The 26948-nt window shown below is 40.9% G+C and overlaps 1 protein-coding gene across 4 annotated transcripts in view; it reads right to left on the bottom strand.

Annotated features, from left to right (window-relative positions):
• Positions 1–23008, bottom strand: part of Serpinb5 (serpin family B member 5) — a 31040-nt gene extending 8032 nt beyond the window's left edge. Inside the window, exons 1-7 of one of the 4 annotated variants that reach the window (XM_046428218.2) lie at positions 22884–23008; positions 16021–16118; positions 13523–13647; positions 7335–7509; positions 4870–5007; positions 2623–2740; positions 251–393 (exon numbers count right to left, since the gene is read on the bottom strand). In XM_046428218.2, the coding sequence (XP_046284174.1) occupies positions 251–393; positions 2623–2740; positions 4870–5007; positions 7335–7502 (567 nt within the window). In that variant the 5' untranslated portion in view covers positions 7503–7509; positions 13523–13647; positions 16021–16118; positions 22884–23008. Of the gene's footprint in view, positions 1–250; positions 394–2622; positions 2741–4869; positions 5008–7334; positions 7510–12954; positions 13286–13327; positions 13482–13522; positions 13648–13924; positions 14105–16020; positions 16119–22883 lie in introns of those variants that run through there. The other 3 variants (XM_046428224.2, XM_046428219.2, XM_058573858.1) reach the window with 3 other exon arrangements.
• Positions 23009–26948: the final 3940 nt, after the last annotated feature.

Genomic DNA, 26948 nt, shown 5'->3' with positions numbered 1-26948 from the left:
ATAGAGTAGATAGTCAGGAAAAAGATTCCTAAGTGGTCCGGGTCTCACAATAACCCAAAGGCTTCTGCTAGAAGGATTTAGTTTGCTCTTTTTCTTTCCATTCCTCTTCCTTTCTTGCTGAAGGCCCCATGCCCTCATTTTCCTTGTTGGAATGAATTCCGATACCCCCTCCCCACACACACACCTCTCCATTGCCATAATGTGTAGGATCTGGACTAGGATCCTTGAACCATCCCATATGGCCACATACCTTGCTGACTCTGAAAGGGCATTCTTTTGTTTCTGATTCAGGGAATTTCTTCATCCACTTTCCAACAAAGTAGGCAGCATTAACCACGAGGATTTTGGTCTGGTCATTTACACTGTTGTCAGACAAAATGTTCTCAAAGTGGCCTGCAAACAATTTTAGAAAACCAAAAAGAGCAGTTACCCTTCCAAACTACATCGGTTACACACATGCATGTTCACTCACTGGGGATTTACTGCTTGCTGGACTGGCACCATGTAAGGCCTAAAAGGATTGCAAGTCAGATTTTCTTGTGCTCCTGGGCAAATTCATGGTCCCTTGCTGTATGCCTGGCCCTGTGCTCAGCCTTTTCATATATATTATCTTACTTTTTTCACAATGGCCCTATAAGACAAAGATCATCATCCCCATTTTAAAGTTGAAGAAACTGGGCTCAGAGAGGCCAAGGGGCTATCAGCTGTAAAGCTTGTCTGACGCCAAGACAGGCCCTTCCCTTCACCCTCTCTACTCCTCTCCCAGGGGTACTCCTTGCAGGCAGGTTATTTGTCCCAGAGTCAGCTTAATCACCAGAAGCTCAATCACAGCTGCAATTATTATGGCTCTCAAATTCTCAACAGACAAAGCAATTCAACAGTGATACTCTCGTAATACAAAGAAATCCCCATATTTGAATAGCACTTGACATTTTTACAAAGATTTTCACATCAATTCTTGGATCCCACTTCCTGGGCTTGGACCATATGAAAAGGACCCTGTACTTGGTTTCATGTTCTGCTATCACATTCTTAAGATTTTTAATAAAATTTTCAGTAAAGGATTTTATTGAAATCCTGCATTTTTGTTTTCTCACTGACTGTGCAAATTATGTATCTGGTCCTGCCAGATATGTGTGTTGAACACATAATCATTTTATTGGAGAAACTTGAAGAATAAAGATTTTTTAATCCAGTAAGTGGCAAAGCTTCAATTTAAATCCTGAGCCTCCATTTCCAAATTTAGAAGTCTTTTCACTCAACTACTTCTCCAGTCAAAAACCTCAAATGCATTATGATTTTAAAACGAATGTCTGTTTGAAGAAAATACAATAGCTTAGGAATTCTAAAAGCAAAGTTACAACACAGCGATTGAAGCAAGAGCTGCCTTTTGTTTATGATTTTTAAAGATGTACTCAACTTAGTAATATATATATATATAGATATAGATATAGATATATATGTAGATATATATAGATATATATATATCAAAGTTTCTCTTTACAGAAGAAACCAAGAAAGTTTATTTCAATAATGTAAATATAGGTAGGTATGCAAGTGTGCACATGTGTATACATCTGTATCTACCATTTGTTGGTATATGTTATCTAATTTGATTCTAACAACAACCACATGAAAATTAAATAGATTAAATAGTACGCTTTCCCTGCTATTTTACAGTTCCATAAATTGAGGCTCCTTGTCCAAATGCCATAGTTGATAAGTTATAGTGCCTGGATTTGAACCTAGTTCCTAAATGACTCCAGAGTTCCTGTCGATTCCATGTCCTTACAGGTGGACCCCATTATTCATGAGTCAGCACAGAGGCAGACCACTCTAGGCTCTGCTCATTCATGAAGGAAGTATCCTCGGAAGAATATCCTTCCACACCAGCAGGGTCTGCCTTAAGCTTCCCTCCCTAAACTAATACTATAAATATAGCCCCTGGAAAAGGACATAGTCATTGGCCTGCCATCCAAGTCACTTCACTTCTAACTTCTTCCTATCAAGGAAGGCAATTCACTGGGAGGTTTAATGGAGGGTGGATGGGTCTAAACAGGGAGAATCCTGGGAAGCACTGAGCAGAGGTGCTGTCAAGGGACATGGGACCATCAGAGAGCACAGCAGCATAAGGATGGTGAGGCTCAGGACGCGCCTCCACTGCATTTGTTTTCTCATTTTGTCTTCCTGTGTTTATCTGTGAATAAGACCTTTTGTCCTCTTTAATAAATTGGTAGAATTTTTGAGCCAGGAGCGATATCAAGGATCATCAAATTATACCAATCCTTCCATTTCCAGACTTTAAGACTTTAAAACTGGCCTCATGCTTTGCCCAAAACCCCTCTGTTAGAGGCACAGCTGTGGCTCCACTGGGGCGTGTGGCAGCTTATCAGAGGGCAAGGCCAAGTGGACCGAAACTGAAATACCACTGACTTCTGCCAAGCAATGAGATGATATGAGAAATTCCTAGAAAGGCAAGTTGTTGACATGTCTTGATGGACAACATTGAGCCTGGATACAAACATCCAAGGAATCCTCCAGATGCTCAATTTTTATGAGTGGCTCAAGGATTCAGGAGAAAGGAAGGTCTATTATTCAGCAGAACAAGTAAAGTATACTTGCCGTCGGTGAGATCCTTAATGGAGCTGTTGATCTGACCTTTCGTTTCTTCCAGTTTATCCTTGAAGTCCACGGTTTCCAATTCTTTGGCATACGGTCTCTTTGTAGAGCTAATGAACTCCTGAAAAACATCCAGTTTGTAAATTCACAAAGTACTCATAATCTATAATCAATCTATTACATTGTTACACAGTTATAACAAAAGGATTCTTAAATATCTATTACCATGGGTACGCTTTCCAATTTGGTAGCATGAACTGTTTCATTTACTCAATTATAGGACAAAATCAATTATTAAATGCATCCACCAATTTAGTATCTGCTTCCAGGAAACAAAAAGAAACTATGTTAAATATGCACAATTACAAAATGAATGGCAGCTTTCTGTTCAAATTCCACTGAATAATATGAGAATTGAGCAAATTGAATTGAATACGAGTTGCATTCTGATATAAGAAAAAAATGAATTTCAATTTCAGAAACATTAAAAATGTGTATATATCATAGAGAAAATGTACAGAGAAGAGAACTATGAGCAGAAAATCATTATCCTTCTTGAAATAAATAAATATGCTAAAGACCCTTGATACTCAGATAACGGTCCAAGGATGAGGAGCCACATCACCATCTGGGATCTTGATAGAAACCAAGAATCTCGGGCCCCACCCTAGACCCACCGACTCAAACTGTACATTTTAACAAGACTCCGAGGCATTTAATCTGCATGTTAAAATTTGAAACATAGTGCTATAGACATCACAGCGGTGGCTCTAACCTTAATGCTTGTTTAAAATGCAAAACCCTAAACACTATTGATCAAGACATCTGAGGCCAAGAATTTGCTTTTCTGACAAACACCCAGGTAGTTCTGATGCAGATCAGCCCTCTTCAAACTACAACTGTTTGTACTATTTAACTAGAAATTTCCAGGAGCTATCAGCTCAGAAAGAAGAGCAACAGAAAGCAATCTAAAAATATATAAAATTCAATTAAAAACAAAAACCTTGCAACTCCTAGTTTGGCTGAAATTCCAAATGTTGAAATGAAGGTTAAACCAAACTAAAAATAACTTGAATGTCATGTCCCTTCACTTCTAAGCACAGGGCTCCTGCACTTCTTCAGAGCAGCTAAGGCCTTAGCCAATTAACTTAGCTTCAGATAACTGCAACTCAGCCTTGGGACTGACTGAGTCACAGGCACCAACCAAGAACTTCAGAAAGGCTCAGCAAGAGGAAGGCCCTTCATTGTCCTCTCTGCAACAAAGATGTATTAAGTATCTCCTGAAGGACCACCTGGGGGCCATGAAAGTTTTTCCATGCCCAGCACCAACTCACATCTCAATTTTGTTTAATTTCCCAGATGATTTTTAGAACAAAAATGGTCGCATATGTGTGTCTTCAAGGGAACGAGAATAAACTCACAACAATATCTAGCCACTTATGTGTCCTCAAAGGGTCTCAACAAAACAAAAACCTAATGCAGAAAGGTATAATATAATGACAAAAAGGCTTTGATGGAGATCTAGCGTTTAGATTTAGGAAGTTTGAAATTCTGACCAACCAAACAAGAACTGAATCAACTCTTACTAGAGAGAGAATCTCCTTGTAGTCTAGATTGTTGGCTATGTGTTTCAAATAGACTTTAAAATATTATGTATGATACACCCTGGGATCAAGAATCACAATGTTCTTTACAGGACTGCTTCAAGAAATGGCTGAACTTAAATAACCAGAGCTGCCTTATATAGACCCACATCTGACCAGCCTCGTAAAACAAACAAAACCAATTTGTGGCTGATGAAGAGTGCTAATTTATGGTTTATTTTTTGAATTGATCTTTGAGGAGCACCAGGAGAACATTCTGTACAAAAACAAATGAGATGGGAATCCTAAAACACCCTGGAGCCATATGTCCAGCTATTGAGGAGTTAGAAATTTAACTCAAGAGTTTTTTGCACGTCTTGTCTCCAGGGATACATTTGAATACCCCATTCTCTCAGAAAAGAAGCAGGGAAGAGGCATAGGAGGTGTGAGTGTTTGAGAGGAAAGGGAAGCCCACAAGCCTCTCTCCACTTGGAGCTAGAAGGTGTTGAGTCCCACAACATTCAACCTCTCCAGGGGGACTGGTTTATTTTAAGAAGTCTTAAATCAAAAACGAACATCTTAGAAATGAATGTTGCAGGTCTGACAATGTGAAATGCCATTCCTGGAGGAAAAAGATAAATTTTGCTAATTGCTTTCAACAACTTACTGTAGAAGGGTTCAGTGATTTGTCTACGTAGAGCCGCTTGATTAGTTTCAAAGAGTAAAAGGAACTGAGTTTATTTACATCCGAGGTGACTGTCTGAAATCCGAAGTGCACATCTTTGACATTGTCAAAATGAAGGACCTGTTAAGAGAAGCAGCTCATTAGCAAAAAGCATTTCCTCTTCCTGATGAAGTGGACACCTTATGACGGCAGCCACCTCAGCACACAGAGCCCCTTTGCTCTGATGCTCCCATAAAGCCAAGCCTCTTGGCCTCAGCACTGTGGACATTTGGGGCTGGGCAATTCTTTGCTGTGAGGGCCTACCCTGGGTGTTGCATATGCTTAGCAGCCTCCCTGACCAAGTAGGTGCCAGCAGCACTCCTCCTCCTGTGCATGACAGCCAAGACATTCAGACATTGTCAGATGTCCCCAGGGTGGGCTGGGGAGGGAAAAATTGTCCCTGTCTGAGAAACACTACCATAAAGATTCTCTTCTTAGTAAACCAAGGAAAATGTGCCCTTTCTTCAAAATGATGCCACTTAGCACTCACTCAAAAGGATCTCCCCCCTGGGGAAGATTAAGCTGGGTTATAATTTCTATCCAATTTAGAGACCGAAACAAGAGATTCATACCAAGAGAGACAATCACTAGGCAGGTTTGAGTCCAGAAGGGAGGTGCCCAGAGCCGCAGTCGAGTCTCCCTGAGATGCTTTAGCAAGTGCTAAAGGGGCTGTTGCACCTCTGACAAATGGGGGGGGGGGCTGCCTGGGAGAGTGAGAGTCTGATAGCCTTGCTTTGAATCCCAGCCTTCACCTATTAGGAAGGTAATCTTCTGTAGGCTGTCAGATCCTCACCAGCCTCTCTGTAAAATGAGCCGAGAATGCCTACTTTTCTGAGTTCTGAGGATTTACAGGTATTACATTTAAAACACCTAAAATGCTTGGATTCAAACTATTATCCTTACAGTGATAGTCTAAGCCATTTAAAATTCAGATGCTGTCATTTGAAGGGCTTAAATCCTTTTATTTTCTTCCTAACTTATATTTTGTTCCAAACAACAGTCAAGAATCTCTTCTGCTCTGTGGCACTGCAAAAATGTGACGTCAGCTAGGACGAGTCTCTCCTCACTCCATAGCTCAGGACGGTCAGACCTTGACTCCACAACTCAGGTTGCACTGTAGGGCCAAACTGGCTGGTCCAGGCACTGCTCAGCTCTCCTGCAGAATGATGAGCGAACAAGCCCAGAAGATGACAGAGCCCAGCACTACTGCTGGGGCACCAGCTGCCCGTACGGAGACCTTCCTTTATTGTTGTTGAGGAGCAGACCCCCTACCAGGAAGTGTTCTTCTCAGCCTTTCTCTAAAGGGACACAGGAAATGAGGAACAGGACTTGGGGTAGGGAACGTGGGAGGGGCAGTTCAGAGACAAGGTCAGATAAGAAGGTGCAGCTCCTCTTCCCAGGACTGAAGTTTCTCCCTCAAACCTCACTCAGTGTCAAGCCCAAGTTCTCCACCCTGACCTAAATGACATTCATGGGTCATAATGTCAGGACAACTAGGAATAGAAGAAAGTAATCCCTTTTTAAATGCTTATGAGTTCCTGGAAAGAAAGATTGCTGAACCTAGAGCAATCAATATTAGGAATAATAAAGGAATGAAATTAAGAGGACACTCACCTACTGTCTACAAGAACACGAGGATTTAAAATCATAACCATCAGGAAAATTATCTCATCTAAGGTCTAAGACCCACACAAAGCTAGACAGTCAATCACAGCCAAAAAGAAATTAAAACATCTATGCACATATGTGTGTATATGTAAAACACATCATCTTAGCCATGCTTCTTAAATGGATGGTAAGCCCCCCACCGAGAGAAATCCAAAACATGTAAACACAATTCATTTATTTGTCCCTGCTACTTAAAGGCAGATAATTTAAAATGTGACTTCTCTATTAAAATAAGTGAGGATAAATTCTAGGACAGAATGCTTGCATTATGCTTGCATCTTAAAATGAAGCACAAAGCTATAAATAAATTTTGCACTAATGTGGAAAACTTTGTTCTGTCTGAACGTAGGATGGAGGTGGAGGGTAAATTTACACTCTTTCTGCTCAGGGTATTTTCAGTGGAACATTTAGTGTACCTCCTTGATTAATCTTCGCAATATGACAGATGAAAGATATCAGGTGACTTGCTGAAGACCACCAGCAAATGGCACCCTGTGATTGCCTAGCAGATCCCCAGTTTCTCCATCACAACCATGTGCCTATACTAAGCACGGGCTGCAGGACACAGAAATGAGCTTTTACATTTAAAAACAGGTTAAGAGAATCCTGGAAATGACACAACCCTCCACCCTGATTGACCCAGACCACCAAGTCTCCATTTCTTTCTCTAGTTCCTGCCCATGGATTCTGATAACTGCCTCCCCGCTTAACGTCAAAACAAGGCATGGGGCTGTGGTTACCTGTCCAATTTCATTTGCTGTGTCACCTTTGGCGCCTACTTGAGCAAGTGACAAAGAAGTGGAGAGACAGATTGGGGAGAAGAGGACATTGCCCACTGGCTCCTTTTCACACAGTTGTTTGAATAGGTCAACAGCAAAAGCCGAATTTGCCAGTCGCAAGGCATCCATCCTGGGCCTGGAAATGAAGACAGAGGAGAGGTGAATTTTCAATGTGTATTTAAAGTGTTCTCAACTGCATTCGGTCAACAAAGTAATGGTCTTGGGTAGGAAGAAGGAAATTCCGAAAGAGAGCCAGTTGTAAAGAGAGCTGTGGACAAGAGTCCGAAGGCATGTGAGGTCTTCATTGTGTGCCACTCTGCCCAGAATCTCCAAACTCGGGCCTGGTCAGGCACAATGGCCATGGTCCGGAGCCTAGACGTCGCACTATCTCTTCACATTAGTGGTCAAGTGGTTGACAGCACCAATCAAAATCAGTCGGTTTTATTTACCACATATTGTTTCAATTAGGATTTTGTTTAGGTCATACAAAATTGACTTTTTTGTAGATTGCAAACAGTCATATTGCATCAGTTTGACATGGTCAAAAAGACATGTTGAACTCCTGATTCGTAACCTGTGATGTGACCCTAATAGGAAATAGGGTCTCTGCAGATTTAATTGGTTAAGATAAGGTCATACTAGAGTTAGGTGGGCCCTGACCCAGTATGACCAGTGTCCTTAGAAGAACAGGAGAAAAGACACAAAGACACACCAAGAGGGAAGATGGCATGTGTGCACACAGACACAGAAAGCAAAGATGGCATCGAATACCCCCAGGCAGCGCCTGAGCCCTGGTGTCAGGGAGAAAGCTCCACTACTCCAGATAGGGGACTTCCCTTGGCCAGGACCAGCAGATGCATAGGATGGCAATGTATACCTTATCCCCGAACAGAAATTCATAATGCAAAGCTATGAGACTAAAATCAAGGAATGGACCCCTGATCATCAAATATTTCTTAAGAATTCTTTGATGAGACATATTGCTTGCATAGAATGGACTCAAAAATATAATATGTCTACATCTCAGGAGTCTGGAAAAGCAAGTTCATTAGCAGAAAAAAAAAAAAAAGCCTTGTTGACCCTGTTCATTTCGTGCTCACTGATCATCCCCCTAACCACTGACTTCCTCCTTCTCTTTATGTCTCTGCTAAGTACAGCAAGTGCACTCAGCCATAGCACCCCTTACAAACCTGCTACAGGTGATCTAAAGTCATGGTGAGCATTATGCTCTGCTTTAAAGCCCACAACCACCTTCTCCTCTTGAAGTAGGGGTGTTACTGAGACCACCAGAGCGTCCTGAGACAAAAACTGGAAGACTGTGGAGTATTTCAACCAGCACACCCACCAACTAAGGAAATTAAAAAGAACTCTTCACAAAAGGTTTGGGGAAGCCAGGCATAGTGGCACACACCTGTAATCTCAGCAGCTCGCGAGGCTGAGACAGGAGAATTGCAAGTTCAAAGCCAGCCTCAGCAACAGCGAGGTGCTATCTCTATCTCTGAATAAATACAAAATAGTGCTGGGGATGTGGCTCAGTAGTGGAGTATCCCTGAGTTCAATCTAGTGACAGAAAAAAGAAAAAAAAAAGGTTTGGGGAATGTGTGCAAGAGACTTTCATGAGATCTGGTTCTTCCTGCAGCACATTTAACATTGACAATGTTGAATTCATCTACAACTAACATTCAACATGTACATGGAGTCATGAGCTATTTCTTCACCAAACTTAGATCCCTGCAAACTTTTCAATGCTTCCACAACTTGAGGCCTAATCACACTGAGATTAATATGAAAACATACAAACTGCTTTAGCAAACACAAGTAGTTCCCCCTAGCAAGCGTTTACTAATCCCCCAAGAAGACAAATGATAATAATTTTGCATAGTCAATAAAATCAACTGTGATTTTAGTGATTTCTTCTGGGCACAAAAATTGTGCTGAAGAACATGAATTAATTTGTTGAAGGAGTTTGACTACAAACACTAAGAATGGGTCCAGGAAGTGGACCAGTAGTGAGGAAATAACCCATTTTACCATGTTGTTTGACTAAAACATCTTTCATTCATAATGACACTTTGAGATACATTTACCCTAAATGACTCCATGAATACAGCTTTTATATAGCTAATTACACAACACATGCTGTATTTAATGCAAGACTCAGACATCAGGGTGCATGACTTACATTCTCCATCAGGGACCTGGATCTTAGAGGCTGTCCCTCTCAGTGAGTTCCTTTCTTTGCATGGTTATTCTCAGTGTGTGAGTCCAAACCTGTTCACCTTCCTGTCCTGATGCTGACTGGATCTTTTCTCAGTAAATTCTCTATGCCAGTGAGTAAGATCATACAGCCCTTAATATTTAAGGTCCATATAGAGCATCACTGGTTGATGCTGGCCAAAAGTATCAGAAACGTTCTGTACATGGTAAGATTGTCGTGGCACACAACCACCAATTAAGAAATCAATGAAACACTGCATGATAAATCTCATCAGCTGTTCAGCTTTTAGTCCCAAATGACTTAAAATACTATAGGGCTGATCTGAGACAGCTCAAGCCATGACTTTGGCCAACTGCCACCACTGTGTTGCAAGACAATCAAAGCATTTAAACAAATCTCAGCAATGTTAGCAATATATTTCCAGGATAATATCAAGCTCCTACACAGATCATTTTGTATCAAACAAATGTTATAAAAAATTATAGGTACAAGAGTAGAGATTAGCAATTCCCACACAGTGAATTTACACATCTAATCACTTGTGTTCAAAGTATTAAAATTGCTATAATATTTTTCCATTTTATTATCATCACCTTGATACAGATAGATTTATTTGTCTTCATGAAAACCTTGTAATGACATTAATAATGATAAGTTTGTTCATAACTCCAATATAGAAAACACCACACCTTTCAGCCACTTCAAAGTTTTGAAAGTTTTTTTGTTTCTTTCTTTCTTTTTTGTGTTTTTTGCGGTGCTAGGGATCAAACCCAGGGCCTCATGCATGCCAGGCAAGCACTCCACCACTGAGCCACACCTCCAGCAAGGCACTTTTATTTTAACCAGAGAATATTGAGATGGAAATTTAATCAGTAAAACAAATGCAGTTTTAAGAATGTATATTAAAGCCGCTTATTTTTGCAATTTTTTGCGAAGGTGTTCTAAAATCATAAACTTTTAAAGTGGTTCAAAATCTTGGAGTGGGATCTAGTCTGGCTCCGCCTCTTCATTTTGCAAATGAAGAAAGTGAAGCAGGATGAAGATGAAGTGATTCTCCCAGGCCACCCACGCAGGGAGTGAGTGGCAAAGCCAGACCTGGAACACTTTTCTTCTACCTCCACGCCTAGTACTGCCCACCACACCTTACCACCTTCTTTCTTGGCAATTCTGGCTTTGCTGGCATTTACTCTCTCGGAAGTTTCTCAGGTTCCAAAATCCCATGTGTCCTGAATGACCCCACTTAAAAACACCAAGACTTCCTGTGTATTTTTTTTTTCATCAACCCACAACTTTTTGCTAATGATTTTCTTACTTGAAGGCGCTCTGGTTCTTTCTGCCATTTACATTGCAAACTCTTAATATTATAAAGCTGTCGTTTAATGGGCAGGTCAAGCACTGAGGCCGGCATTCAGAAAGCAAAGGTGAGCACAGCAGGAACCTGCCTCTATCTATCAGTCTACTGGCTGGGGCAGGTGAAGTATTTAGATAAGGAGCACAAGTTACCATGGAAGCACTTAGCAACACCAAACCCATACTGGAAATGTCAGGGTCACCTCCTCATAGACAGTGACATCTGAATGAGTCACACTCAAAGTCAGTCCTAAAAGAAAAGTAGAACTTAGCCATGCAAAGATATGGGCCAGAAAGAACTAGCGCAATTCAGAGACTGTGAGTGGCCCCAAATGAACAGAGACTCATATAGTAGAATGCGGGAGGGGTACTCATTTCCCTAGACTGCTAGCTTATCACTGCCCCCTCTATAAAGGTTTTCTAAGTTTGTAGGGCATCTAATCCAATGGGCCCTAAACTTTTTGTCTTTAGGCCATTTGAGGGAGATGAAGGTCCTTTGGAGAGGGTGACTCTACACCCCACTTTGCCTGGGACAATCCTGGTTCACATCTGTTATGCTGGCATTAGGAACTGTGCCCCATCACTGATAAGCATGTGATCTGAACACTATGGATTCTTCTACTCACAGACCATCTACCTCACTCTTCTGCACACGGGCATGTGTGAAACACACACACACACACACACACACACACACCTATATGCATAGTTTTTTCATTCTTTAAAAACTGAATATTGACTCTGTCCAGGTACTAAGGTATCTTTTAACCTGCCTCATTTTACAGAAGGAGCCATATGTTGAAAAACTCTTTCTTGGGTCTTTAGTGTAACCAATACTTGGACAACACCTCGAGAAATCTTGCTATTATATTATAATGGAATGGAATGCCTAAATACTACAATGGAATGCCTAAATACTATAATGGAATGCCTAAATACTCAGCCTCTCTGGTTCACATTCTAACTCTAGGAGTAAAGTCAGTACCTGGTTAAGAAAATTATATTCTTTTTACCTTTTTCAGGGTGGAAGAATATTATGAGGATTAAATGAAGTGATTATGGGAGTAAATGAGTATGGAAAGTGCCTTAGTAGGAGGAAAGTAGCTGCAGCCATGAGTAATAAAGTTCATTGCTTAGCCTTCCAGTGGCAGAGGAGCCTCTGCTTGGCCAAGATATTCTGAAGCATCATGTCTGCTCCTGTTTCTTTAAAAGCCTGACCTTGACCACAGACCATCCCACTACCACCTTATAATAAATGAGTGCCGAACGGGGCCACATCAGAATGGCCCAAATTGCTGAGACTGCATGCCCCAAAGTCAATTTGCAACCCAGAAAGACTGAAGTGGCACAATTCAAGGCGTTAGGAAGCAAAGACAAAGATGCTGACTCATTTTCTATGGCGAGTCCTTTCCTCAGACAGACTCCCATCTCTCCACTCATCAAAGAACCCTCCAACACTGACCCTGACTGACGGGGACTAAGGTGCAGAACCCACCAACTCTTATCGAAAACCTCTTGGGAGATGGAGGGGCTCAAAAGATGTTAAGAGCATGGGGTGATGGAAAGCCGGATCTATTTCAGCAATCCCACTACAAGCTGTGAGTCTTCGCGTGGCCCCACTTCCACCCTGTGGTCCTCATCTACAAAACAAGAGGGCTCCACACACATATGTCAAGTCCTCTAGTTCTGAGAATTCAGTTACAAGTCTATGGAACAACATCACATATTAAATGGATTTTAGGTTTGATTAGCTTAAAGGAAGCCATAAAAAATAATAAAAAAAAATAGATCCTATGAGGAAAAAAACTACAAACCAGCCCAATCTAAGACAACTTAAAAGTCCAAGAATCCACTTTGTTTAAAGTATTCCAAACCCCAGAAGCGGAGAGGGAAAATACTTTCTGCCTAGAACCATGCATTTGCCGAGTAGATGAACGTTCATGTGATGCTTAAAGCGCCATAAAGTAGAACGATCCATAAAGTCTGAATTTTGACCCCACAGTGCGCACACACCTTCTGAACTTTCTCCAGCTTTAAGAACCACGCCCTTTCTGGGACGAGCATTGCAAAATTCGCCCCGAGTTCCAAAGCAGGGCTGAAAACGTCCTCGGTGAACCACTGCTGCGCTCCACCACCACCAAACCCTCTTGGCAGGCTATTTCTTCACGTTCTGACCGTCCGTGGAGTGATTTTAAACCCACAGGGCGTTTCTGGCGTCCAAAGGGCTGGAAGCTGGAACCACCGCTATGGGGGATGCAAGGCAGCGGGCCACCCACGAAAGAAACCCACCCGTCCACTGGTTCACCATCTCGGATCACCTCCAATAACCATCCAATGAACTGTCCTAGAGGGGAAGTCGCAGGCCCTGTGTCCCCACTTTGCTTACCTGGAGTTGCAGTTACCCTGGGGAAAGAGCCGAGAGGGAAAAGGCAAGCGCGGAGCTCAGAGGCCTAGATGTGAAAGCTGCGACGCGGTGGCCCGGAGGAGCCGGCTCACCTGAGCCCCGCCCGCCACTCCCACCGTGGTCACGCCCAGCTGCGCCCTCGGTCCGCCCACCCGGGCGCTCTGGGCTCTTACTCACGCCTCTTGGCAGCTAGTCCGCGATTGAAAGAGATGATTCAGGCTGAAGTTGCTGCTGTCTGCACAGCTTCGAGGGCCTCGGACATGCTCAGGCAAGAAGTGGCTGTCGGTGGGTCCTGCCTTGGGCTAAATACATGCATGCATCAGTAAATAAAGCTAACCCTACTAGACAACACAGGTCCAGAACGCGAAGCATGAAATAGAAGGAATCTGTGTGTGGTGGTCGGAATACTACAGACTAGTTAGTGGCACGAAAAGTACTCTACTCTCCTCCACCCTGCCCGTGTAAATTGCAGTAGCTCGTTCTGCCAGATGTGTGTGTGTGTGTGTGTGTGTGTGTGTGTGTGAGAGAGAGAGAGAGAGAGAGAGAGAGAGAGAGAGAGAGAGATCATTAGCAAAATACTTAATAACAAGTTGATAGGAGAAATCATGAATCATGATGGCTGGCTGAGGGAGTTCCAATAGATTGCGCAGTGTTGCTCTGAAATCTCCGTGGAGCCTGCTCTTGACATGGTCCAGGTTTCCCACCTTCCTGCAGCACCTTCATTCCATGGACCTCCTCCCCTCCTATCCTATCTGTACTCAGGAAAGTACCTGAAACCCGGCCAGTTGTTTCTCTGCTGTGCTCGCCCTATTGTTCATTTACTATGTTTCATCATCACCTATTTACTTTACAGTCTCCTCCTCATTCATTTTGAAACACATGCACACAGCAAGGACTTGACGTACAGTATGCAGTCAATGAATGCTTGCTGGTTAAATGAATGAGAGCCACTCATTAGCTAAACTAAAATTAATTGATAGCTTCCCTACCTGCTTGTGCTGCCCACCCCCCTTCCTGTATTTTATTATTAACTAGGATCAAAGTCATAAACTAAATGAGTTGAACTCTGAAAGTAATATTTCAGGCATTAGTGGAGCAAGTAGAGGCAAGGTCATAGGAGGGGGTGTGGGCAGAATGCCTCTTAAAATTTCATTATCCAGCTGTAGTGAGGAAAATGTGTGTTTGAGGGCAGAGTCATAAATTTGCAATCTGACTCTACCACTCATTGCTAAAGAAATCCTAAACAGAGTTCTTATTCTCTAGCCATGATTCTTTTTCTGTAAAATAAGGCATACATATATACAAAGAGACCATACTTGTGAAGTATCTGCACATGGTATGTGTTCCCTAGTGATGGTAGTTATTACCATTTTGCCTGTTTTTCAAATGTGCCCCGGGAATATCACAGTGGCCAAAAGGTTGGAGCATGATATTGAGATCTCATTCACCACAATTATTTATTAAACACCTACTGAATGCTTGCTACTATGGTCCATAGATTGTAAGTGATTTGCACTTAAATCATAGAGCTATCCTCCCTTCTGGTGTTTATTAATTCCCTGGGCAACACTCTTATTCAGTGCTTGCCCACTTTAGGCAGAAATATTTCCAGTGACAGAAGTTCAGCAACACCCAAGGAAGGCTGAACACAATACCTTTGAGTGATTCTGACTGTTTGAAAGTTGGAGGCACCATTCCATTAGGGATACAAGACACACTCCACAGACATCTTATAATAGTTCCATCAGAAGATCAGAAGTGAAAGCAGTGAAATGTCTTGCAGCATATAATAAAGAATGTAAGCCTGATGCATGGCACAAAGGGAGTTCAGAGAAAAATATGACCCTTTCGTCCTTGGAGGCAGGGTCACTGGACATCAGAAGACCATTCAGGCCAGGAGCAAAGCATGAGCAAAGGTGTAGAGCTGGGATGACACCAGTTATACTGGACAGGGATATTAACCAAAGGTTCCTGCCAAAAGCATTCGTGTGTTGAAGTGTCTGAACCCAAGCAAGGCAAGGACTCTGAGTCTCAGTGTAACATCATTGACAAGACAATTGAGCCAGATCAGTGGCTATCACTCAGTGGCAAGAGCATTAAACTTGTGATTCTATTTGACTGAGAAGAACTTTTCCTCAGTAACATCTTCTCCACGGTGGCCATCAACTTAATTCCTTTTAAAGTCCACCCCAAAACAGAAGAGTAGGAGAGAATGGAGTTATACCAGCAGTTCACATTTATAAAGCCACATTTTCAAACTAGTACCTATAACACAACAGCTGAGAAATTCTAGGGGAGAATGGCCTCAAGAGTTTCTCGTGCTGTCAACATGGGAACTCCGCCTCCCACTTTCAACTGGACACTGTGACTAGAGTCTGTGATTAATTGATTAAGTACCTGTTGAAAGTGTCAGACCCTGGGCAGGACTCTGGAACAAACAGCAAGAAGAGTTGGACCTAGGTATGGCTCTCAACAAGTCTACAGGCTAGCAAATGTCTATGAATCTGAGATCTAGGATGGCTGTTACAGTGTAAAATGTATACAGCTCGAAGGAAAGGCCTGGAAGGAACAATATTGTCAGTTATATTGCAGGAGGAGTTTCTAGGCAGCAGACATAGAAGAAAAAAGTTCTTCTGTAGTCAGAAAGCAACAGTATGAAAACAGCTCTAGGTTACTGTTACTATGTGCAGTTATCAGTCTCTTCTCATGTGGAATCTTGAAAATCCAGCTCCAGAGCAGTTCTGATCTTTCTTCCTCTGGGTAAAATTCAAACCTATGAAAACAGATGCAAAATCAGATTGTACAGTTTCCTCTAGAATATAACATACAATTTCCTTATTATGCCTACTATTAATGGCCTCTTCCAGCTAAAATCTAAGCAGGATTTTTTTTTTCTGTTTTATTCTCTATTCCAAGGACCAATCAGCATCTGACTCATAGCTGAGTACCCAGCACACAGTGGAATGAATGGGAAGATAAGACGAGGAGGTGGCAGACTGTATAGAATGTGGCTGATTCAAATAATGATGAATTCAACCCACAAATTTGAAATCAGTTTGACATTTCCTTAAATACCAACTATCTTTCCTCCAGTTCTCTTTATAAACACCCAAGGCCACTGCATCTGATCCATCCCAAACAGCTTCCGTTTATAAAATAAATTTATCTTTATAAAATATTGAGTGGGCAATGATATACCTGTTTGTAGGAAAGTGCATTTGCTTTATAATTCCAAAAATAATTCATAACATTCTCTCTTTCAATTGCCACAAAAGCCATTTTGTTGACCAGGTACCAAAAAGAGCTTTTTTTGTTGTTTTTGGAGAGAAGAAATACAGTTAAAGAATAAATTATCCATTCATTCATTATATAATTTTATCCAAAAATAATTTCCTCTAGTTCAACAAAAGCAGTCATTGGCCCAAATATTTAATAACCTAGGAGACTGTTTTATTAGTGCTTTTTCTTGCCCATAGGTTGAAATATTGCAAACATTATAAGTGGATTAGTCAGCATTCTGGCTGAGGAGGGCTTGACACACCCAGCCACTCCCAGGAACAACCAAAGGAGCTTTGTTACAGCATGCTACCATCTCCTGTCTCCCTCTCCCTCTACACACACACACACACAGCCTTCCCTAGACACAGAGGACCATTATCTTTCTTTAAAATGTGGAGAAACTGAGTAGAAAAAGATCAAGTAGTGCTGGGGACACGGCTCCGTGGTGAAGTGCTTGCCTAGCATGTGAGGCCCTGGCTCACCCCCAACACTGCAAAATAAAAAGATAAAACATTTATCTTGAAGTTTCTGAGACAGAAAAAAAAAATGTTTACAAAAGCCCAGATTTATAATACTTTCCCCTAACTACTCCATTTTGAGACTCCAACCATTTGATAAGACAGTTTTTTTTATCTTATCAATGTCTAGAAGAATTTTATATTAAATGATAACCTGAAAATAACTTATGAAATTTTTCTATTAAGACAAATACTTTTGGACAAAAAACAGACAATGATGAAAAATAGAGTTAAAGCAGAACCCCAGAGTTAAGCCACAGACAACCAGGTTTTCTTAAAAGTGGCACAGTTTGCTTTTAAAATGCTTAATACCATATGAAAGGCACATCCGAGCAGGACATTTAATATCAAATCACTTAGGTTTCGTTATGGATGTAGAGAAGATCAAGGTGACAGAGTGGAAAAGGGAATTCGTCTTGGAACTGATCCTGAGCCACACTCTGCCACTCAGTGGGGACTAGCCATCAGTAATCTGCAACTTCTCTGGGCCTCAGCATCCTCCTGTTAAAAAAGAAGACGGGGATGCAGACAGTCGTCCTTACATAACTTTTAGAAGCAAAAGTCCACCAGTGAAATCCTGTTTTTCCCTTACCAAAAAGAGCTTAACTTCTCTCTAAAATGAGTGGTGTGGAATGTATTTGGAAATAAAAATCAAACATGTTAATCAGTTCATTAATGAGTGGGTTTTAATTTATTAGTAATAGAGCTATATGATCTGGTTACTTCCCATTCAGTTGTCCTGATATTTGTATTGCTAAATGTCTTTATAATTTCCTTTTCATGTGTAATTCTCAGAGGACAAAAGGCACAAGTATAAGAATGAAAATAACAACCTTGCAAAATATTCAGTAAAAATAAGAATTTCAATACAGCATGTAAGTTGATGAACTCTTCCAGGAAAATATTTGACTGTATGTTAGTAATAATTTATTTATAATAATTGGCTGTATATTTTAATATCTAGCTCCTTTGACCCAATAATACACCTTTTAGAAATCTTTCTTAAGGAAATAATTACAGATTAGGTCAGGGATTAAGACATAGAAACGTCCGTGGTAATATTTATAACAGAAGAACTGGAAACCAGCTGAATATCCATCAACAGGGAAGTAACTAAGTATATTTTCAGAGTAATGTTCACAAAACTGGTTTGTGTATGAGCAGGTTACACGGCACATGTAAACCGCAAACCCAATTTTAATTGAAAAACAAATAAAACCACAATAACCTGTGGAGTAGGATTTAGGAGCCTTGGCTTCTTGCTCTGATGCACTTAAAGTTTGCTTAATTCCATATTAGAAAAAGATTTGAAGAAAATTTTTTTAAAAATTTAGCAAAGTTATTTCTGGCTGATGAGCTTAAAGATGATTTTTATTCTTTCTGTAGTTTGTGATATCACCCAGATTGTCTAGTCCCCATATATCATTTCTTATGATTAAAAAGTTAGGTTTCTTTTTAGAAATAGAAATTCCAGAGCTTCCTTTGGTGAGGAAGAGAGGACCTCGCAGCTGCCAAGTAGAATCTGGTGTCACAGGTAAGGCTCCACCTGCCTCAGGCTGAGAGGGAGTCCAGCCAGGGGGTGCAGGCCTGCCCCTCTGCCTTCCTCCTCCCTCAGCAGCACCCACCAACATGCTGACCTCCGCTGTGGGCAGTGACCTTGGATTGTTCCTTCCTTCAAGGAGGAACCTGAAGGAAGCTTGGAGATCACCAAGTCCACACCCCCAGTTTTCAACTGGTGAGAAGTCCACCCACAGCGTCCTGTGTGAACGTTTTAAAGTGATATTAGTAAGACCTTTTATAAATGCTCTGCAAGGACATCTTACATAAGGCCTGTTTTTATAGCATTTTACAAATGAGAAGGAAAAAATACCTATGTTCAGAGCTGCTGAGTAACTCCCCAGCCCACACATTAGTGAGTGGTAGAAATCAGATTTAAATCCAGGCAGAGCTCTTAACAAATACTCCACACACTCTGCTACACAACGTACGTTTGTGTTCGACCTGAAATTTAATGTTCCCATCCCCGGGTGGGCTGTAAGAATTGATCCTTCCTCTAATAAGCACTCTGTTCTATGTGATGATAGGACCATTCAAACAGAGAGGGAAGGAATTATAGGTCTCAGAACTGTGGAGTCAACTGGCTTCATTTGGAAAGGGAGAGATTTTTCATGAAGTCTTCAAAGGAGTTTTGAGGGGTAACGAATGAATCAACTTATATTATGTATGCAAGGCACCATGCTGTGGACCTTTAGGATAAGAACTTAAGTCCTGGTCTCTCTCTCTCCTAAAAAAGGGACTTAAGAGTGATTCCTTCTATTCATTACCTTCAACTTCCCCCAGACCTGGGGGATCCAGGGATTCACTTATTGTAGCTCCAAATGCTTCCAAAGTACAAAATTGAGATCAGAAGTTTCTTCTTTGAGTCTACCCCTGCACTCACACCTACATGAGCTGCATTTGAGCCGGGTCCCAGCCTCCACCCTAAGCCTCATAGAGGACAGGGACTATGGTTCCGGTGTACATCCTCACTCCCTTCTAGAACTCAAAAAGCGCTTTACACACTAAATTTTAAGTAAACATATCTTAAATTTTTAAAGGACTCAGAAGCAAATGTCTAGTAGAAATCAATAAATCATCTGTAACAACAGCATAGTGAAGGCAGTGGTTATTATGAAAAGAAGAGGTATTCAAGAAAGACAGGGTTGCTATTTTAATATTTTAAAATAAAGAATCCATTATAGTAAATAAATTAAAGGATTCTTTAAACCCCATTAGGTCAAAATACTGCTGCTAATGGGCATTCAACATGATCATGTGTCAGACGTCCTAAGAACTGGCAGGCAGGAGAAGATATTGTGATTCCATAGATCTAGGTGAAGCCCAGGAATCTGAGCTGGGTGTTTAAACACCACACTTTTGGATTTTCAGCAGGTTCTGCACTGACTTGGGCTGTCCATGACTGGCTCTTTCCAGCTCTACTACTTATTCCATACCCTTGAGCAAAATCACTAAATCTTACTTTGCTTCAATCCCCACATCTGTTCAATAGGGGTGACTGCAGAACCCCCCAGGGGGTTATAATAAAGAGTAAATAAGATAATACATCTGCTTAGAATGTTGCTCCAAAAAGCTTTAGTGGTGTTATGAGTCTCAGAGAGTCGTTTTACATCTATGGTAAGAGTATAGGGAAAATAGTAGACTGTTTTTTAGTTAGGAGAAAAAACAATAGTCTTTAAAGTTTGAAAGACATTGAGAATCTTTGATCAAATGTGCACACACGTTTATGTGAAGTTTTCACTTTCTGCCTTTGGGTCAGAGTCTTATAAACAAGAAAAATAAGAATAAAAGTGAAATTTACTCAGAGTTAAAGAGGAGGATTAAGATTTCAAAGGGAGGGGTATATGTTTAATATTTCATATTAAATTTTTATTAAGTAATGAATAGTTATCATTACATCACTAAAATAATTTATACTATCATGATTATGGTGCTTGTCATTTATAAGCTGTTATTGCATACCCACCACCCTTTACCCCAAAGCAGTTATGTAGAATGTATTTTTTTTCTTCAAAGCTGACAGTAACCTGGTCAGTTATGTATTATGATCCCCACTTTACAAATGAGAAAAGCGATATTAGAAATGTAAGTAATTGCTGGTAGGAAGAGTCTCGCTCACACTGGGGACTCAGTGAGCCTATGCAAATACCAAACCACCTTCCACTATTTAAAAAACAGGGTGTGGTAAAAATTAAATCTGGAGTCCTAAATATAGCTCAGGAAAAAGAGAAAATGAATGAACCAAAATTAATTCCCTTGACATCTTTCATCAGTTTCTTTTTCAAGGGAGACGTTGAAAGGGAAGCCCAACAGCTCATCACAAGGTCACAGCACCATGCAGACACCACCACATTCCATCCACCCCAGGAACTTGGCTCCTTTCTTCCCTCGGGAAGTCATGGCTGCCCTCCTCAGTGAACTCTCCAGGGTCCTTCCTTCCGGAGCTGTGATTCTGACACTCCTGCCACAGTTTGGATCTCCAGTGTCCTCAAAGGCCCAGGAGCTGGAGGCTTGGTTCCCAGAGAGGAGGTGGTGGAAACGTTAAGAAACAGAACCTAGTGAGAGGTCCTTAATTGTTGAGGACATACCCTCAAACAGGATTGGGGGACCCTGGCCTCTTCCCCTCTCCCTCTTTGGCTTTCCCCACCATGTGGTGAGCAGTTTTGCCCTACCCTGTGCTCTTGCCATGATGGGCTACCTCACCACAGGCCCGAAAGCAGCAGGGCCAAACCGTCATTGCCTGGAACCTCCAAAACGTGAGCCAAAGCAACCCTTTTACCTTTATAAGTTCATAATCTCAGAAGTTTGAAAACTGATGGCACAACTCCTCACTATATTGCATTGTTAGCTAGACCAGTTGTTGGTGTAGCAAAGATGGTACATTTGCTCTCCTTTTGCAACAGAATGTGTCCCTGATACTAGTCTTAAATCTACTTTTGTCGAGCTCTTAGTATTCCAGTGTTTCTCTGTTTTATCGCTCACAACTGCACAGAAAGGTATCCTTAGCCAGGGAAGGAGGAACTTCACGAAAGTGGATTCAGAGTAGGAGGAGGCTGTGTAGGAGAGGCAGGGTCCTCCCCCTTCCCCTCCTGTGCAGATGACAGGGCATCTGTAAGTGGCTGAGCAACCCTAGCGTCAAAGCTGGCTTTAAGTTAGGGAAAGAGGTAAATAAGGGAATGCAGTTCCTTACGCAACAACAAAAGAAAGTCAATAACCATGAATTAAATACAAGAAACAGAAGGAGCAAATTAAGCAGACTTTTCTCATGCAGTAAGTGAAACAGGTAGCATTGGAATTGGGAACTAAAAGCCTTCCACAGTATGTGGAAGGCATTAGCAGCTCTTTCCAAAGAGAAGATGAATTGGTGGCCATCGTAAAGCTCTCCAAATGGGACTGAGGGTAGGGAGTATTGTCAGACCACTAATACAAATCTAATGTTAGAAGGAGGTTTCTGAGTTCCTTTCCCTTTGAAATGCCTAAATTGACTTGCTTTCCCTCACTCTGCCACCACTACCAGCTCACCAAGGTCAGGCGATTACAGGCTGCTGGGGCAATTAGTGTGGGTGGAGAACACAGATCTCAGGTATTCCAGCTCCAAGATGCTGGAAGTACTGTCTCTCAAACATCTCCACGTTAAAAAATCCAAGCACCAACTCAAATGGGGAAAAGGTTGATTTCCAGGAATTGTATCATCTCTTGTTTTTTTCTGGGCTCACAAATAACATGATCTTTCAGCAAGAACTGACTCTGTCCAAGGAATAGTGTAAATATTACCCTCGCTTTACAATAGACATAAACAGCATCCACTAAATAGTTCTAACCAAGGTGGGGGGGATATTACTCTGGGCTCTCAACAACCTGGTGTACAATAACTGGGGAATCTAAATACAATTTTCTGTTCTTGTCACACCATAGAGAGATATGTAGTGGCAAAATGTGGCATATTATTCGTTTACAGTCATCTGACAAATACTTTCTTAAAGTCCAAACCTTGTGTCAAGCAGTACAATATCAAATACCTGATCGATTATGGCCACACCACAGCGTATCCTCAAGTTTCTGCACATAGTGCCACTTGCAGTATTAAGTCAGAGAGCTCCAGCTCCCTTTTTCTCTGACCCTCCCTGTACCACCCTCCCAGAGGATGAAATTAAAATTGAGCCATACATAAATATTACTCTCACCTCCCATGGTGACGCCCTGGGAGCTTGGGGCAGGATGCTCTCACATCTTCTTCAAGTCTCCATTTTCTTATCTTCAGAATAAAGATAATAACACCTACGTCTTGGGGAGATAGGAGAAATAATTAGACCTGAAATGCTTTGAAGATGAAAAGGGCCACATTGCTCTGGTGCTCATTTTTTCTGGCACCAAAATGCTGAAGTTTCCGTTTGCATTGGCAAGTTCCTCGGGAAAACCCAAGAGAGACATTGTGAAAGTGTGTGTGGCTGACTCCTGGCGCAGGCCAGCCTCCTTTACCTTCGCATTCTTCCATTGTCTTAAAAAATACACTCTCCTACCAGCTTATTGTTTTGAAAACTAACACAAAGAGAAAGAATCCAACATTGTCTTTTTTTCCTGTGCAAAACTTACATAACTAAATAGTTAATGAGACATTTTCTCTTACAGGTATATTCTAGTAAATAAGGGACAAGTGATAAAAATAGAAACCCTAATGAGTTAATACATCCAAGGCTGTGATTATCCAGGGCTGATACCAACACAAAGAAAGACACAGACATTGTGCACTTCTTCACCCAAGTCCACCACATCACTTCTGAAGCTGTCTTACCAAAATAAAACAAAACAAACCTGAATATAATCTGGCCTCTAGATCTTGCTACAAATTTCAGGAAATATGGAGAACAAAGGAGAAGTTTAACTACATCATAGAGATTCAACCAACAAAATCCAGACCATGGGAAACACACAACCTGTTTTCTTCAAAATGAAACTTAAAAGGGAAACAGATACTAGGGGAAACCTATCCATCCGGGTAAACATGTGAGACATATCAGATAATCACAACTATTTGCATCTAGCTTCATGCAAACTGTTTAAAAAAAAATTAAGGAGAAAGCCAAGGAGATTTGAAAGCTAATTGGATATTGATATTATTAAGAAACTGGTGTAATGATGATATCAGGATTCCAATTCAAGTAGAGATAGGCACCAATAATTTTACAGTTAAAATGAGAGTTCATTACAGTATGTTCTTGACTTTTCAATATTTTTTAAATATTCCATAATAAAAGTTTTTTTTAAAAGAAAGAAAAATGTAAAAAAAAAAAAAAACCAATGAATTCGGCTCTGAAGTAGGGAAGGCTGCTAAGCAAAATTGGTTATTTTTAAGAAAGTTTTTTTTTTTTTGGTTGTTTTGTTTTGGTTTGGGTTTGGGTTTGGGCACTAGCAATCTAACCCAGGGGCGTTTTACCATTGAGCCACATCCCTTTTATTTTTTATTTTGAGATAGAGTCTTGCTAAATTGCTGAGTGATTCACTAAATTGCTGAGTCTGGCCTTGAACTTGTGACCCTCCTGCCTCAGTTTCCTAAGTTGCTAGGATTACAACCATGAGCCACTGCATCCTGCATGAAAACAGGTCATTTTACCTAATTAAGCAAGGACGTCAGGGGGCTGTGGCATCAGTGGGATGAAAAGGAACCAAAGAAGGATCAGGATTGAGGAGAAGAAAATCTGCCCACAAGGGAAACAGCTTGAAGCAGGGAATAACAAGTGTCGGGTTCCAAGTAGATTGGTCTCGTGTAGCTCAGGTATCCGACAGCAATTGATAGCCCAGGCTCTGGACTCAAGTTTAACTACTGGCTTCTCACTTCTAAGCTGTGTGGTGTTGAGCCAAATGCTTACCTCTCTGTGTCTCTGTTTCCTCTTGCAAGGTAGGAACAGTGGCAGTTCCTACCTAATGGGCTGTTAGGAAGTGGAATGAGCAAATACAAGTCAGGTGCTCAAGCAGAGCCTCACATAATAGAGATGTGTGTAAAAATCATCGTATATTTTTAAAATCTCCTCCATTGATACTCAGCATTACTGATTATCGGGGAAATATAAATCAAAATCGCAGTGAGGTTTCACTATATACTCAGAATTGCTAAACTGAAAGCCAGTGGGCAAGGATGCAGAGGAACTGGAACTCTCTCACATTGCTGGTGGGAGTGCAGAATGCCACAATTGCTTTGGAAAGCAATTTGGCAGTTTCTTATAAAGAAAAACATACACTTAGCATATGGTCCAACAACTCTGCCCAAGAGAAATGAAAACATATGTCCACATAAAGACTTGCACAAAAAAAAAATACTCGTAACAGCTTTATGTGTCATGGCAAGAAAGAAAAGAAAAGAGAGAACAAATGTCTCTCAGCAGATAAACAAATTTTAGTATGTTCATATAATAGAACACTGTTCTGAAATTTTAAAAATGAACAACAGAAACACGGAGAAGTCTAAAAACACCATGCTAAACTTTAGACAAAAGTATTATATCAATGGTAATAGTAATTCCCTGATTTGGGTACTTTTACTATGGATGTGTATAAAAAAAAAAAGTTTGTTTTGAGGAAATACTCAGTGGTAATAAGGCAACATATCTGCAGTCATTTTCAAGTGATTCAGGGAGAGAGATGTACAAAATAATAAGACAATTTTGCTAAAATAATAACTTTTGGAGAGTTCAGGTGAAGGCACAAGGGAATTCCTTGTATTATTATTGCAAATTATTTGTTTATTTAGGGCTGCACTCTGAGTGGTGTGACTGTCATTTACAGGAAGTGCAGATGGGTTCTGAATGATCCCAGTCTGTGACACTGGAGTGTGGTGGTCCCAGAGGCTCAGGAGAAGCAAATGTAAACCCCCTCCGGAAGAAAACAACCCTCTGGCCTTCAACTGAAATCTCCTAACAATACTGAACATGTAAATGTATATACAGTAAAAAGAATAAATACTAACCTGGCATACTTGGAAGCAAGACAACATGAACGAAGAACAAGATGAAAAGAAAGTGACAACTGAAATAGACCCAAAAGGACTCCAGATACTGCATATTTGGTTGAATGCTATTCTGGGTATGTTTGTGAGATTAACACGAGTTGGTAGAATGAGAAGAGCAGATCGCCCTTCACGTTGTGAGTGAACGTCATCTGCTGAAGGGCTAGATAGAACAGGTGAGAAAGGATTCTCTCTTATTCCCTCCCAGCCTGTCTTTGGATTAGGACATCAGTCTTCTTCTGCCTCCAGATTCAAACTCAGACTGGACATTACCCCATTGGTTTTCAAGGTTCCCAAGCCTTTGAACTTGCACTGGAGCTATACTGTTAGCTCTGTAGGGTCTCTAGACTGTCAGCTGCAGATCTGGGGACTTCTAATGATTGTATAATCCCATTTCTTATAATAAATAAATATACATATATACATGTGCGTTTCCTATTGGTTTTCTGTTTCTCAGAAGAACTCAGTTGAGTATAGGTCTTGGTACCAAGAGTGGGTGTTGCTGTAATAAATCCCAACCATGTACAAGCAACTTTGGAACTGGGTACTCAGTTATAGTTAAAAGCCGGGTGAGTTTTGTGGTACAAGTTAGAAACATAAACATGAAGAACACTTACAGTGAAGTCTTGGAAAATGAAGGGCATGTTATTAGAAACTAAAGAAGAGGTGATTTTCTTCATAAAATACCAACTATCTTGGCTGATCTAGGTTTGTGTTCTGGTGTTTTGTGGAAAGTATAATTGATAAGCAACAAAACTGGATATTTAGCTGAGAAGATTTCTAAAGCAAAGTGTTGAAGAAGCAGCTTGGTTCCTCTTGAATACTCATAGTACAATTCTGGAAAAGAAACATGAACTCAAGATGGAATTGTTAACCAAAAGGGAATATGTGAAGAAATCAGAACCTTCATATATTTCTGATTGGAACATAAAATGGTGAAGCAGCTTGGAAAAACAGTCTGATGATTTCTTAAAATGCTAAACAGAGTTACCACATGACCCAGCAATTATACCCCTCAACATATGCCCCCTGTGAAAACTTACACCCACAAACATTTATACATGAGCCTCTGTAGCATTACTCTTAATAGCTAAAAGTAAAAATAACTCAAATGTCTATGAACTGATGCACAGATGCAGACAATGTGCTGTATTCATACAGTGGGACATGATTCAGCCATAAAACAAAGTTTAATACATGCCACAACCTGGACGTCCCTTCAAAACAAAGCTAAGTGAAAGGAGACAGA

The sequence above is a fragment of the Marmota monax genome, unplaced genomic scaffold (genome assembly GCF_021218885.2).
Source record: "Marmota monax isolate L192 unplaced genomic scaffold, Marmota_monax_Labrador192_F-V1.1 WCK01_AAM20220418_F8-fsc00201, whole genome shotgun sequence".
Classification (NCBI taxonomy): domain Eukaryota; kingdom Metazoa; phylum Chordata; class Mammalia; order Rodentia; family Sciuridae; genus Marmota; species Marmota monax.
Note: the sequence above shows the minus strand (reverse complement) of the source record. Positions and strands in the feature narration are given on the sequence as shown.